This window comes from Acomys minous, assembly GCF_964271855.1.
Source record: "Acomys minous genome assembly, chromosome: 6".
NCBI classification, from domain to species: domain Eukaryota; kingdom Metazoa; phylum Chordata; class Mammalia; order Rodentia; family Muridae; genus Acomys; species Acomys minous.
The window spans coordinates 56,400,912-56,416,684 of NC_140487.1; the positions used below are offsets into that span (position 1 = coordinate 56,400,912).

The following is a 15,773-nucleotide window of genomic DNA, read 5'->3' on the forward strand; positions in this document are numbered from 1 at the left end:
GAGGGAGCCCTGTGGAAGAAAGAGAGATGGGAGGTGATACTAATAGGAAGCTTCAGTTTATGTTTACACATTCTTGCATGCTTTTTCCCCCCTAGTGCCAGCCTTGGCTACATCTTTGATCGCACATCATAGTCTGCATTTGAGTATCAGTCACGCTGAGAAGCCCTGCTAGCTCATTTGCAGTGTATATGGGAAGTCACATCTCAGCTACCATCATCCCAGCCTGAGATGAAGTTGATAGATCTTTGATGAGTGCCTGATTCGGTGTCACGGGGTGCTTTGACTCACTGGGGGCGCACGGCATGGCTTATGGGATACATGTTGTGGGGGAGGAGTGAGAAAGGCAAAGCAAGAACGCTGCCTTTCCTCCTTACGTTTCTGGAGACCTGTAGAATTAAAATTACAATTCTCCCGGGTGTAGAGATGATGTCCAATTCAACACTCTCAATTGCAGTCAGCAATTGTTATGGCTCAATAAATATTATGGTAATACTTCTTGGAGGGCTGAGATGCTTGCAGTTTGGCAGAGCTGTCATCAGCTGAGACGCTGAGCTTAAAGTGCTGTCATATTTCTAGTCTCAAGTGTTAAGGCCCTGTTAGCCTGCTCATCATGTGGTAATTCCACAGCATCCCTCCTCAGGACCAGGCAGCTAACAAGGGCCTCTGAGCCCTGTGGTAGCCTCAGATCGTTCTTTGTGGGTTATATGTAGGCTGTAATCTGTACCAATGAGATGGGGACGTTGGCTGTTCAGAAAGGAAACTATAATTAAGGTTTGCAGGCATCCATAGCCTCTTTTCTAGCTATTAGAACCTATTTAGAGGAATATGAGCAGGCAGCTCTTATGTACAATACACAACACTAAAGAGTATGGGCGAAAGGCTTTAGAAAACATACCCCTAAATCGGGCAGGCAGATCTCTGTGAGTTCAAGGCTAGCCTGGTCTACAACATACTAGGACTGCCAAGGCTGTGCAGAGAAACGCTGTTTTGAAAAACAAGAACAAATACAAACAAACAAGCAAAAAACAAAACAAAACCAACCAACCAAAGAACCTCCCTTAAAACAAAAAGAACCCATCTCAGAGCTTATAATTTAGATAAGTGGTTCTCAACTTGTGGGCTGCAACCCATTTGGGGGTTGCACGAGCCTTTCAGACAGGTCACCTAATACCACCAGAAAACACAGATATTTACATTATGATTCATAACAGTAGCAACATTCCAGTTATGAAGTAGCAACAAAGGTAATTTTATGGTGGGGGTGACCACAGCATGAGGTGGCAGCATTAGGAAGGCTGAGAACCTCTGGTTTAGATGGAGGCAGATCTGGACACTACTGGTGCTGGCAGCATGCTTTCAGAGAGTATAATCTCTGCAGCCAGAGGACATTAACTTGGGTTCCCCATCTCTTAGTTGCATGCTTACGAACTGATAGATTAGTTTGTCGAGGGCTTTAGAGTAAAATGGAATGATTATGATGAGAAACTGAATTAATTCCTGACCAGCAAAGCGTCTCACACACAGTAAGAGGTCTTTACTTTCATTTCCTCTTTTCTTCTTCATCTCCTTTTTTCCCCCCTCATTTCACTTCGTAAGGGTTTTATTAAAAGGACTTTTAAAAAAAAAACATGCGTGAGTGTTTTGCCTGCGTGTATGCAAGTACACCATATGCATGCAGTGCCTGGGGAGGCCAGAAGAGGGCACTGCATCCTCAATGATACTTTGAGTCCCCTAGCGGGTGCTGGGAACTAAACCTGGGTCTTCTGCATCATCAGCGCGTGCTCTTGACTGCTGAGCCACATCCCCAGCCCGCCATTTCTTTTGAGACAGTGTTGTCTCACTCTGCAGCCCAGGATAGAATCAGTCTCGAGCTCTTCCTGCCTCAGCCTCCTGGGTTGCTAGGATTACAGGGACGCACATGGAAGTGGCGACTGATCTGGGCACGGGAATTGGATTTTCATGTCGTCGGAACAGGACAGGGCTTCAGTGTTTAGACTGAAGTGATGCATAGAAAAGTGACAAGAGTGTTGTTTACTCACGTGGCAGCCCGGTGTGTTTGGGAGTCTCAGTGAGATGATGCTGGAAGGATGATTCCAAGTTAGAAAATGCCTCAAACGCCACAGGAATCCGGATTGCACGCTGTCGGTAGAGACAAGAGTCAGGAGGTCTTCACTAGCTGTTGCTGGACCGAGAGGAGCCGAGCAGGATTCCCGTGAGCTGGTCCCGGGACACTGGTAATGTGATGTCACCAAGGGACTGTGTAGGGTGGGGAGGGTTGAGTCGGGATGTGTTGCCTATGAAGAATTCAGAACCCGAGACGGCCTGCTTTACAAGGAAAATAATGATTTGGCTTTTTTTTTTTTTTTTTTTGAAATTAGTGGTTATTTTAGTTCTCAAGATTACTAATTTTTTTCCTTTCAAGCAAATATTTCTTAAATGGCTCTAAGAAAGCTAAGATGTTGAGTCATTCACCTCATGAGTAATATGACTTTCAAGAGGCTTCCTACGAGCCATGCCAGGAAGACACATAACGTGTAATGAATTATGTCATGTGCTTCTGGCGTAAGGACACATTAGGCATATTAACACGCTGGGCACTCTCTCCAATCCCTCTGTATCTCTTCACACCTTAGCAGCACCAGAGCATACAGAGTGATGATTACTAATAATTTAGCAGGAAGAATAGATCTTCACATTTGTATTGATTTATCTTTGCGCCCGCTTAAATGACCTCCAATAAATATTTAAAGGGTATGTATTCACTTACCAATAAGGTATGCATCAAGAGTCAGTACAGAGTATTCTCCCAATGCTAAACTTGGTTGAAAAGTGAGCAAATTGAATTTCAAGCAAGATGTCCCTTTTGAGTGGCAATGCTTTTCTTTTCCTTACCGGCGCTGAGATGCATTCCCTGAATTCCGTGGTTATTGTTCATGCCTCAGACAGAGAAGCAAGGGAAATCGTAATTCACCTTACAACTCTTGAAAAATCCATTTATTATAGCCCCAGTTAAGATGATTTCTGTTCATGATATTAGCTATGGTCTTGAACTAAGAAGGTCATGGAAAGATGAATAGCTCAGGAGTGGAAAGTAATGGAGCTGAGTGAGAGGCATCTGCCCACACATTGAAACAAGCACGTCACATTAAGTGAGTATTAGATAGCGATTGGATACACTGCAGAGTATCCCACCCCTGTCCTACCACCCGGCGTCTAGAAGGTCAATGAGAAACGTCATAGGCTCGTACCAGAAACCTCTAGTACCTTTCATTGTGGAGTTTCCTTAGTGGAGACTTTCAAAACTAGAGTTATTTCAAGCTTGATCGTCCTTCCTTCCTTCCTTCCTTCCTTCCTTCCTTCCTTCCCCTCTGTGTCAGGCACTAGTTTTTAGGAGAATGTACTTGCCTCATGTCCTTTTTCTCCCTGCTGGTGGAATACAGACATTGTAGGAAAGCCATTTGGGAACACTGGAAGGGAGACAGGATAAAAAGACAGGGGTACAACAGAGCAACCCCATAATATCACCCCTGTGGGGCTTGTATCTGGACTGTAATACCAGAGAGAAATAAATTGTAATCTTATTTGTCAGTATGTTGGAGCTTGTGCAGCTGAACCTATATATTGACCAATAGAGGTTAAAATTATTTATGGGCTAGCAAAGTTAATTAAAATGAGTTTTGAGCCAGGCATGGTGGTGCACACCTGTAATCACAGCACTCAGGGAGGCAGAGGCAGGTGGATGGATCTCTGTGAGTTCAAGGCTAGCCTGGTCCACAAAGCTAGTTCAAGACAGCTAAGTCTACATAGAGAAATCCTGAATCCCAAAAAAACAAAACATGAGTTTTGAGAAAGGAAAAAAAAATCACCTTGGGATTCTACCAAGCTAACAACTATCTTCAAATTTGCATATTATCTCCTGTGCCTCTCCCACATGGCAGTTTTCCATAACTATAATAACTGTATATATCATTGGACACTGTGTTCTAGATTTATGTATGTATGTATGGCATGCTCTTTTAAGTTTTAACCTAATTCTTAATTTCCTTTCTCTGGGTTTATCTGCCACACATATAAACAAATATGAATACAGATCCTTACTTTCCCTCTGTTTACACTTCTAATTCAAGAAGCGCTTGTTTGTGTATTTATTTTCAAGAGTCAGTCTTTCATTGTTGCCTAAAGCTGAATTCAAATTCTTGGACCAAACAATTATTCTGCCTCAGCTTCCCAAAAGACGGAGACTACAGGAAGGTGCCACTGAGCTTAACTCAAGAATCATCTTTTGAATACATGGCTTTTGGTATATTTTCAACATATGAAGGTAATAGAGATCATTTCTGAGGATATAGGGGTGATTAAATTTTTGTGTGTAGGATGTGTGTGAAGGTGTCGGTGTGTAGCCATGTGTGTGAGTATACACACACATGCTTTGTGCATCTGAAACCCAGAGGTTGATCTTAGGTGTTTTCCTTTGTCACTCTCCACCTTTTTATTTCTATTTTTTATAGATAATTAATATTTTATATTGTGACACATAGCTCATGTCACCAAAGACCAATGCTCCTTCTGGGCTTATTGCTATCAAGCTACACAGTGAGACTCTGTCTCAAAAAACCAAAAAACCAGAGCTGGCTCTGTAGGTAAACACACTTGCTATTAAACCCGACAAGGTGAGGTCCACATGGCAGAAGGAGAGAACAGGTTCTCACAAGTTGTCCTCAGATCTGTGGCGCATGTCTACCCAAACCCACAAAACATAGATAAATGAAAGTAATACGAATTTTAAAAAACTAAAAATCTATGGAAATGAAGATATGTGTCTGGTGTTTTTTCTTAAACAGTGGAGACAGCACCAGGTGACAATGGGTCACATTCTTTTTAATAAGACAACCTAGCAAGGCTTCAGATATTAAGCTATTATTTGGTAAGATTAATTCTGGGTTTGAAAAAAGCAAGTGTGCTATGTCCGGTTTTTGATTTTGAGCATGGTGGAAGGAAGACTTCCGGTATGAGCAAGGATTCTTTTCTTTTCAGGTTGGAGAGCTGTGGAGTAGGGAGAGACAACCAAGGAAAACCGACCACTAAAGGACCCCTCCACACGTGCTTGTGAGTCTCATAGGAAATGGTCAGAGGGCAGTGAGAGCAAGTGTGCATACTTACAGGCTAGTGTCATGGTCAGGCCTTTCAGCTGAAGTTGCATAGAGTAGCCATGGGAAAGTTAAAATATAAATACTGATTCCAAAGCAAACATTCCAAAGCCAGGCATGCTGGTTCATGACAATAATCCCAACATTCAGGGAGCTGAGGCAGGAGGATTGCTGTAAGTTTCAAATCAGAGTGGATTATATAGTGTGCTCCAGTCCAACCTGGTCTATAATGTGAGACCTGTTTCAATCTCCACTCCCTGAAACAATTAAAACAAGCAAGCCAAGAAAACTAGAGAATAGAAATCATGTGTTTAGATTTTTGAACTTTTATAAATACATCCTAGGGAGTCCTAACAAGCAACTAGGATTGAAACCATCTTCTGGGAATGACAGTCATCAGTACCTTTAGTTACATATTTGTTTATTTACTTATTTTAGCACTGAGGATTGAACTCATGCGCTAAGCAAAACACCCTGAGCTTCATTTGAAGTAGTTACTGGGATTCACCAAAGATGGAACTTTCCTTAAATGTCTCAGTTCGGGAGAGACACAGCAGAGAAATTACATGGAATTGACTTCTAATTGCTGATGAGAAAATATTGGTCATCAAACACCGTACACCTATTAAACACATAAGTTGACCTAAATCTAAAAATGTCCTATATTCTAAGAAAATAAAGGCAGAAGTGGAAAGAACATATGTTGTTATGGTGAAAAGAGACACAAGAAGCTACAAACGCCTGTGCTATTTTTTGGCGCTGTTCATTACTAATTAACAACACACTTGCTCATCTTGCTATATTTAGGCTTCTTACCTATTGTATCTTCCAATCTTTCCCCTTCTGACTTTATTGCTGTGATCTTAGGTTGACACAATCTTTCACTTATATTGTTATTTATAAACGAAGCAGCTCCCACCAAGGCTCATGCCCTCAAGGCTGGTCCTCAATGCCATATTCAGAACAAATGGATCACAGGAGTGCCAACTTCATCACTGGGTCAGCTCATCAAAGAATTTTACTCCAAATTTGCTACTGGGGTGTTAGTTAGGCTTAGGTAGACATAAGGTCACAAGGGGCATGTCTTTGAAGTGTCCCTGGCCCCCACTGGTCTCTTTTTACAGTTGCCATGAATGACAGCAATAGACAGCTTTCCCCTCCACACTTGTCCACTATGATGCACTGCCTCCTCAGGCCCAGGAAGGATGGGATCAGTCCATGTACTGAAATCTCTGTCTTGCTCGTGTTTCTTGGCATTGAACTGAGGGCCCTGAGCATGCTCCTGGAGGGGAGCTTTTTACCACTGAGCTGTACCTCTGCCGCCCGTCTGTTGGCCATGCCTGGTATTTTGGCAGTTGGAAAAGCTGACTAACGTAAGCTGAAGCAGTGTGCTGCCTCCTGAATGGACTCAGTGGCTATTCTTTGCACCCCTTTCCCCACGAAGCTTCCAGATAATTGCCCCTTAGTATAAATAGAATCTCCTTAGTCATATACCTGCTTAAGAGTCACAAATGCCTTAGTCTGGCCTGCTACAGCCTTGGGACTTGGAATATTTTTGTCTCCTCTCTCTTTGCCCCTTCATTTACTTCATTGCCCCCTTGCTCACTAACACCCTGCGTAAGCTTATCTGCAGAAAGAAATGTTTTCAACTTGACGCTCCAAAAGATTTTAACTGGATTTTTCTTGTGGCCTATGCTCTGCCTTATATAGTACTGCCTAACTGGCCTTACTTCATGGTGTGACATCTTTGTACCCTTCTCTCCTTAATGTTTATTGAATGATCAGTTGAAAGTTTAATAAGAAGAACTGGTAGCAAAAAAAAATGGCTTATGTTAATCCGGCAGCTTGGTAATGTTTGTTCTAACCATTAGCATGAGCCAGACATACAAACTGAATTAAAAATCCCACAGCACGTTCATCTTTCAGAGGAGAGTAAACGGATTATCACCCATAGAGCACAAACAACTTACTCAAGTTCCTCAGTGCGGGTCAGTAACTGCTCTGGCAGATGTCTGTGCCACCAGGACATGGCTAAAACTCAAGTTGAGATGGGTACCAGGCCACCAGCTTCCCCTCCCCTAGGCGAGGTCAGGTTAGCATCTGATCACTTAGACCTTAGTTTATTCTGTCTCGATTCCCAGTTCTACCAGTCAAGCTACTTTCTCATTCAAAAGCACAAAAACCAGGGGCTGTAATGGGAAGCTCAGCCCCTGCCTGGCCTTTTAAATATTCATAAGACATAGAGGCCCCGCCCATCCCATCTCAAATTTCCCTTCCAAAGTTTTTTTTTTCCCCCTTCAGACTGTTATCTGGATATTCTCCAAGTAACCAGATTTACTTTAAGCCCTTTAGACACTGACCTAACATTTTTTTCTTTCATCCACTGACAACCTTGCAGAAAACTATGAACATCAGTTGAATAAATACTTTTCTGGTCTTGTAGGTTTAGGCCTAGAGAATTAGATGTAATGGGAATTTGACAACCTCATTTTACAGCTGTTACAAGAACGGGGCTGTGATTTAGTTCGAGAGGAGAACATCCATTTTTCTTGCTCAAAGTTGTCCCTGGACTATAAATCCCCACCCTAAGCCAACCTTGAAAAGGCCAAGTGTGAAGAGAAGAGGTATTGGCATCAGGGAAGGAGGCTCTTTAAAATGTGAGTGAGAAAGATGGGCAGGATGCAAAAGCCTCAGGGACATTCAGAGAGACGCTGTGGGCTCTTGTGGGAGAGCAGGGTGACTTTAGGCTTGACGTCCTTGCTGGATGTCTACAGAGTGATTGACATGGTTGAGGTCAAGACTGAGCCATCCAGAATCAGAACTCTCCCCACCAGAGGTTCATTTTTTTGTCTCTTCAGTAATACCATACAAAAGGGAGACACAATAGCTCCTCATGGCCGCAGAGATGCTGCGAAGACTGAAGATGAAGCACCTCTCAGAATCTCTACAGGAATCACACTGTTTCCAGCCTGCTATTCCTTTTGTTAGCGGATTAAAAAAAAAAATTAGTCTCCATAACTGTTGGCTAATGAGGTCCGCTTGGGAAAGGATACCACACTGGTCATAAATATAACTTCTGTCCTAAGTAATAGGACTAATTAAGTGACCAGCAGAGTAGCTGATATCTATGTTCATCGATTTGACAATATTCCACTCTTTACTAATATTTTTCTGTAGGCTTCACTCTGGAAAAAAAAGTAACTATCCTTGGCCAGGTGCAGTGGCGCATGCCTTTGATTCCATCGCTTGGGGAGGCAGAACCTAGTGGATCTCTGTGAGTTCAAGGCCAGCCTAGTTTACAAGGTGAGTCCAGCACAGCCAGGGTTACACAAGAAACTCTGTCTCGAAAAACCAACCTCACCCCCCAAAAATCCTAACTGCCCTTAATGTTCATTTCAGAAGCAAATATGCTAATAGTTGAAAAAATTGGCTTAAAATGTAGGTCCACGATTAGATTATAATACCATAAAGCAGTAAGTTCAAATTCAGTTCTTGGCACACCACGGGGTTACTATTGAGCACCTTGGAGTTTATTTCTTATTTACAGGCTTAAAAGGTGGATGATTAAAATCCTGAATTCACAGGAAGGCTTCAAGCCAAATTAGAATAACAACCAATAAATATGCACAGTCTCTGGGCAGATTACTAACAAGTTATTAGGCACATTTATTTGCAACTATGTTTAAGAATACCGGAATTCAAATTAGTACATACTTTTTTAGAAGGCATTTTGGAAAGACTGTAATTCATAGAAATAATCTTAGGGAAAAGCTACTACTCACTTTCTGTCAGGACTTTTATAATAAGAATGTTTTATACTCACATTTTAAATTAAATAAAAATAAAGATGACTATGCCTTTTTGTGTGCATGGGTACTTATGGGCAGAAGTAGACACTGGGTGTTTTCTTCTCTCTCTCTCTCTCTCTCTCTCTCTCTCTCTCTCTCTCTCTCTCTCTCTCTCTCTCTCTCCCCGCCTTATAGTTTGGGACAGACCCCTCAGTGAACCTTATGTAGAGTGGCTGGACAGTGTGCAGAGTGAAAGAGCACTCCAGGGTGCTCCGCCTGAACGGACACCTTTATCACCCTCCTCACCTCAAGCCTCAGGGAAGATGGGGAAGAAAGACTGAAAGAGCCAGAAGTGATGGATGACTTTAAGGAACTAGCATTTTCTAGACACAGCAGGGCTAATGCACTAAGAACTCACAGACTGTGACAGCATGCACAGGAGCTGCCGAGGTCTTCCCGTGGAAGACGGGAGTGGGCTCAGAGTCCCACCTCAAACCTAGAAACTGTCTGAAAATTGTTGGGAGAGGGGAACAATTTTCTTCAATAGAGCGATCCAGTTCTATCAGCCACACTCCTGGGCAGGCCCCATGCTCCAGAGTAGTTGACCAACACAAACTAGACTCCATGTATTTTAGTTGTTTTATTTTTATTTTTATTTTTTATTTTTTTCCAGCGATAGAAAGAACATGAAGCTGAGAGAAGATCTGGGAAGAGATGGGGAACGGGAAGGAATATGATAAAATACACTATACGGAATTCTCAAAAAATAAATAAAAAACAAAAAAATAAAGAGTGCAATAGCATAACTCAAGCTTGGTTAAAATCAGATGAATTTGAATCCACTTTTTTTAAAAAAGGAAAGATTTATTTTATTTTTAATCATTTACATGTGTCCACAGCGGCCAGAGGCTCTTGGATATGGGGGTACAGCTAGTTGTGAGCTGCTTGGTGTGGGTGCTGGGAACCCAATTCTCATCCTCTGCAAGAGCAGACTACGAAGTTAGTGGCTGAGCATCTCTCCAGACCACGGGTGAATATGCTTACTTTGGGAATTCAGTTGATCGTACAGTATTCTGCCTTAGCTAACAGAGTGGGGTCCACACCTAAGGCCTTCTGTGATAGTGCAGTAACAGAGACAGAGCTTAGGAACGCTGCTTCAGCAGATGGCCCCCTGGCATGTGAGAAGACAGTGAGAGTCTTCTGGCTGTTGCCTGCCTTTCTTCCTCAAAGCGGACCATGGAAGAATTAGTTCTCTGGCTGTCCTCTAACGTCAGTCTTTAAAGACGGACTAGAGAGATGGCTTCATGGTTAAGAGCACTGGCTGTTTTTCCAGAGGACTAGGTTCACTTCTCAGTATCCATATGGGGGTTCACAACTGTATGTGGCTCAAGGGGATCCAGTGCCCCCTTTTTATCCCCATGGGCATGATGCACTCACATAGAGCATAAGCACACAGGCAGGAAAAATAGTCATACACATAAAATGAATACTTAAATTTTTCTAAATTAAAAAATTTTTTGAGCTGCTCATTTCAGGGGCATCTTTCCTATATCTAAAGAGAATGTATGAAGATGCAGAGAAAATTTATGAACAAGTGGGTCTTGCTGAGCCCCTGGCCCTGAGTTTGTGAGTACATTACACCTTTGGTGTCTGGTCACACTTCTGCATGGCAGTCCACAAAAGCAGAAAGCTTTCCAAGTTTCTGAAGAGTTCTTCTTCAACATAAAACTGACATTAAATTAATGTGTATGCTTCAGTCTTGGGAGCCTGTCTTTTATTACAGAAGCCTTACACTCCAGGCTTAAGATTGGTAAGGGAAATACTGATTTTTTTTTCTTTCCTACAGTAAGTATTTGGCCTCTTGAGCCCTGAAAAATCCATTTCGAGCCTCTTGGCATACACAGAAAAATAGATATAAATTATTTTTCCTTTTATCTGGACCTGAACAGGTTGGTATTACTCCGAGTTCAGAAGACCTTCGTAAAGAAGGATTTTTTTAATTTTTAAAATCAAATCCAAACACAGAAACAAAGGTATAGACTCTGTAAGACACAAAAACGTTCAATCAGAATGGATGAGGAGAAAGGGCTAGCAGGAGGCAAACGGGCAGCAGAGACAGTTCATCAGGTTTCTGTTTATACGTGTTCTCTGGGATGTTGGAGCTGAGAGCTGGCACGAGTTCTGTTTATAGTCTGTTCTTGCTCAGCAAGAAGAAACCCACTCTGTGGTTGTGCCATCCTTTAGCATCTGCTCCTCTCCCTCCACTGTGATAGAAGTCTTAGGTGGACACAGGGCCACCTTGAATAAACAGTCTCAAGCTCTTTGAGTTAGCATTGCCATGTACGCCGGCTTTGACTTTTGAGATGTGAGTGGAATTGCCCTGCGGAAGCTTGAGAACCTTCTGTAAGTTTCTGCTCTTTGAAGCATGTTTGTGGTTCCTCTTCCTTGGCATTCTTCCGACTTCTTCTTTTTGGTTGTTTTTGTTTTGTTTTGTTTTGTTTTGTTTTCTCGAGACAGGGGTTCTCTGTGTAGCTTTGGCTGTCCTAGACTCGCTTTGTAGACCAGGCTGGCCTCGAACTCACAGCTATCCATCTGCCTCTGCCTTTTTTTTTGTTTGTTTGTTTGTTTTGTTTTTTTGTTTTTTTTTTTTTTTGAGACAGGGTTTCTCTGTGTAGCCTTGGCTGTTCTGGATTCACTCTGTAGACCAGGCTGGCCTCAAACTTACAGCAATCCTCCTGCCTCTGTCTCCCTGAGTGCTGGGATTAAAGGTGTGTGCCATGACACCTGGCCTCTTCCAACTTCTTACTGAGAATACGGATCACCTTGGACAGGGAGGTTGAAAGCTGGTATTACGAAAGAACCAAAGAGCCAGAGTGTGCACGGGGAGGCCCGACCGGCTCTGACTGCAAACTTAAGACTCTAAAAAGTAAGCAAGAAGTTGGGCATGGTGGGACAATTCTGTGATCCCAGCACCGAGAAAGCTAAGGCAGGAGGATTGAAAGTTCAAGACCAGCCTAGGAATAAATGAGATCCTATTTCAGTCAACTCATTCCCCCCCCCCCCCCCCCGCACCAAATCGTTTGTGTTGCATTAGTCACTGTATTTGGAGCTTTTAGTCATTTACAGGTATCCCTAACTCTAACAACCATGGTAACTTTAAGATTCACTGATCTGAGGGCTTGCAGGTAAGCGGCTACATCTCGACAACACGCTGCCCCTATAGAGAACCCCGGCACACACACTGGGTAGCTCACAATCACTGTAACCCAGTCCCAGGGGATCTTTCTGGCACCTTCACTTGCATATACACTGCTCCTTCCTACATGCACGTGCACACACACACACACACACACACACACACACACACACACAGACACACACCTGAATTCATATGTGTATATAGAATAATACATAAAAATAAAATTTAGAAAATAGATACTGAACTGTAAATGCAAGGCGAGGCCCAAATTCCTATCTCAGTTGAAGTTCCTGACATTCTTTAATGAAAAAAATCAATATGTAAATTATAGTAGAGGAGATCAGCACCTGCTGTGTTCCCAAGAGCATATGAAAAGCCATTTTGCTGTGCACAATATCAAAACAGCACACTTGCCTACTTAATGACATTGAACACTAGCCAAAAGCTACCAGACTAGTTAATTTTATTAAACATTAAAAAAAGCAAATTTCTATTCCCTCTCCACATATTCAGTAGACGATCTCAGCCTTCACGGCAAAACCCAGAAGCCTTCTAACGGGGAGTCTCTCTGTTTTCTAGCATCAAATGTCCAGACCCATCCTGTCTATCCTTTCTGGGCTCCCTTCTCTGAATTACAAGGCTGTGTCTCTTCCACCCAAGGGTAACTTCTCTCCCTGTGCTTTGGACTCAGCACGTACGATCTCAGCAAGTCTGTATGAAAGACCAGCCTATCTTCCTTGTTCTCTCAACAGGATTATCCCTATTTTTTTTTTTTTTTTTTTTTTTTTTTGGCCTTGTTTTCTCTGAAGCGTCCTGGCTAACAACCTCCCCTCCCTCAGTTGCCATTGCACCTTCTCAGTGCTTGTCTGGGTGGTACTTTTTTATACTTCTTTATCCAGGCTGAAGCCAAATCCATCTCTCTTCATGGCAATGTCCTCATTTCTAGAGAATAACTCAGTATATCAAAATGCACCACAGTATTTTTATAAAGTAAAAATCCTAATACCCAGGGTATATGGGTGCAACCTAGATATTAAGTTTTCAGGATTTTGTTTCCTATAGTTGTAGCTTTCAAATTGTACATATAAAATCTTATGAGAGCATTGTTGAGTAGTTATACATACATATACAGAAAAAGTTATCTCTAACAGGCTTTACTGAAACAACGTGTTTACACCAAGAGTTGACCAAGATTTCTTATGCTACATGTTAGTGTTTACTTGCTTATATGGAATCCATTGCCATGGGAGTTAGTGATACTGTTTTAATAAAAGAGAGGGGTATTGTAGAGAAACGTTAAATGCTTCACAGTTATTTCAATTTGTCTATCTATCTATCTATCTATCTATCTATCTATCTATCTATCTATCTATGTTTATGCATGCCATATTAGGGATTGAACCAGGGCCTCAAGAACACTACACAAGCGATGTACCTCTAAGCTACACCCCTAGCTCTGAATATTGAATGCTGTCTGATTATGTGTTTCAGTAAAAATAAATTGAATTTGCTTACCCCACATAAAAAAGGATTTTTAAAGTAACCAGAGAGAAAAGACATGCTTCTGATTCCAGCTCATCAGAAGATGTATTTTAGGAGCAGATTTTCAATTACATGTCTTCAAATCACAATTTAACCCAGGCAGGGAGAACGGCTGCTTCATCTGAATTTTGTAATGGTTTCCTGATTTGTTGTTGCATAAAGCGATTACATAAAGGCAGTAAATTCTCAAAACAATGGAAAATGTAGACTTGAAAATTTCCCTGCGGAGGAAGCTTCAGTGACAGAGGTAACGCAGGTGCCTGTGCACGTGTGAGGAAGCACGGGGGCCACCATGATTAAACTAATGGCTTTCATTTGCCTATGCACTGGCTCTCCTGGCCTTCTTTTAGGGACACCAGCATGAGATGGGTACTGTATTCAGAGGCTCTTGCTATTGAAAAGAATATTCAATGAAAATCCAAAGCTCTCTGGCACAGGAGACAATGAACTCTACAAACATCCCTACAAAGACAGTTTAACTAGGGAAAAAAAAGGGATAAAACTTTACGTTTTTATAATTATCTATTGACTTTGGTTTATACTAGGGCTTCCCGGCTTACTTTGATGGACATTTTCTTTCCTTTTACCTTTCATCACAAGCCAAGGATGGGAGAGAGATCGAAGACTTTTATCAGTGTATCACGTGTAAAAGTTACTGCACTTCACATGAGTACTTTCTCCTTGAAGTTAAGAAATGATACAAAAATGGGAAGTTTTCTGTCCGTTACTCCATCTCCACACCTGCCTTCTATTTACAATTATATTTTTGTTTTGTTTTAAATTAATGGACAGGCGTGAACCCAGGGCCTGCATCTTTTGCTGGTCAAGCCCTCTCATCGAGCTACATATTCATCATGACATATCATGTCTAGACTGACATACTCAAATGCCTGAAAATTTTTGTGATTGAAACTTTAAATCATGAGAAATAAATTTCAAGGGAGAAACAGAAACAATTGCTAAAAAACCCAAACATACACACATGTACACATACTCATACATATATTTCCACACACAGTCATACAAACATATATTCCAAATAGCAGAAGGCATTTTCTGCTATCTGCCACAGAGAATTGTTTTAAATATTAGCTAAAATTTGTTCTTTTGTGTATAGCTGCAGGCTTTTCTATTTTTTGGAATAGAAATATTTCCTTGAAAATATTCCATGTATTTATCAATTATTTTTCTCCAGTGATCAGAGTTATACTTTATTTGAAGTTATAAAAATGAGGAATAACTTTATCTGGTGTACAGCAGCAGACAGGTGCAGTGAGAGGAATCATGTTAATTGGGAATGTTGCAGGAAGTCCCTTTTTCTGTTCCAGCAAGCTAAGAGTTAAAAACAATACATTTGCCAACACTGCCTAAAAATATAAAGCTAATTTTTTCATCTCTTTATGCAAACATTGAAAAAGGTAAAATTAGGCGTGGTGGTGCACGCCTTTAATCCCAGCACTCGGGAGGCAGAGGCAGGCGGATTGCTGTGAGTTCAAGGCCAGCCTGGTCTACAAAGCGAGTCCAGGATAGTCAAGGATACACAGCGAGAAACCCTGTCTCATTTAAAAAAAAAAAAGTAAAATTAAATATTCTTACATGTAAAATGAGCTGGCAGAAATCAGGCTTGCGAGTCCCTGTTTTAATGACGGCTCTTGGTGAGGAAGTGTGGAGCTTGGGCCAAGGTAGAAAGCTTAAACAGGAAGGATCTTGGTTTTCAATATACACTGTGGCCTTTAGGCTGCGGAACAAATGGACAGAAGGCAGTGAATCACGTCAGCAAGGAGAACTGTGGGCCTCCTGGTTTCCTTCTTGACATGGCTGGAACAGATCCCACACTGTGAACACTGCCTAGGTGTCAGCAGTACTGACTCTGTCTACCGAAATCAGGACGACGGAGACATTAAAGCAGTCATCCAACAAGGAGAAAAATAAAGGGAAAGAACGGAGACCCAAATTCTTTATGTTGCTGGGAATGAACCTTGCTTGCGTTCTGGAATAGGATGGCACAGATATGACGGATGGGATGCGGGGAAAGCTCAGATATTAAAGGGAGGTGGCCAGGAACGGTGATGCATGCCTAAAATACCAGTATTGGCA

General features: G+C 41.9%; 1 protein-coding gene across 3 annotated transcripts in view; it reads right to left on the minus strand.

Annotated features, from left to right (window-relative positions):
* LOC311598889 (uncharacterized protein) overlaps positions 1–15,773 on the minus strand; it is a 62,385-nt gene that overhangs the window by 33,478 nt on the left and 13,134 nt on the right. The window contains exons 1-2 of one of the 3 annotated variants that reach the window (XR_014779691.1): positions 3,265–3,358; positions 2,040–2,139 (exon numbers count right to left, since the gene is read on the minus strand). Coding sequence is in view for 1 of the 3 variants with exons in the window: in XM_084784425.1 (XP_084640551.1) it covers positions 2,040–2,139; positions 15,273–15,414 (242 nt within the window). In the remaining 2 variants the exon portion in view is untranslated. Of the gene's footprint in view, positions 1–2,039; positions 2,140–3,264; positions 3,359–15,272; positions 15,415–15,773 lie in introns of those variants that run through there. The other 2 variants (XM_084784425.1, XR_014779690.1) reach the window with 2 other exon arrangements.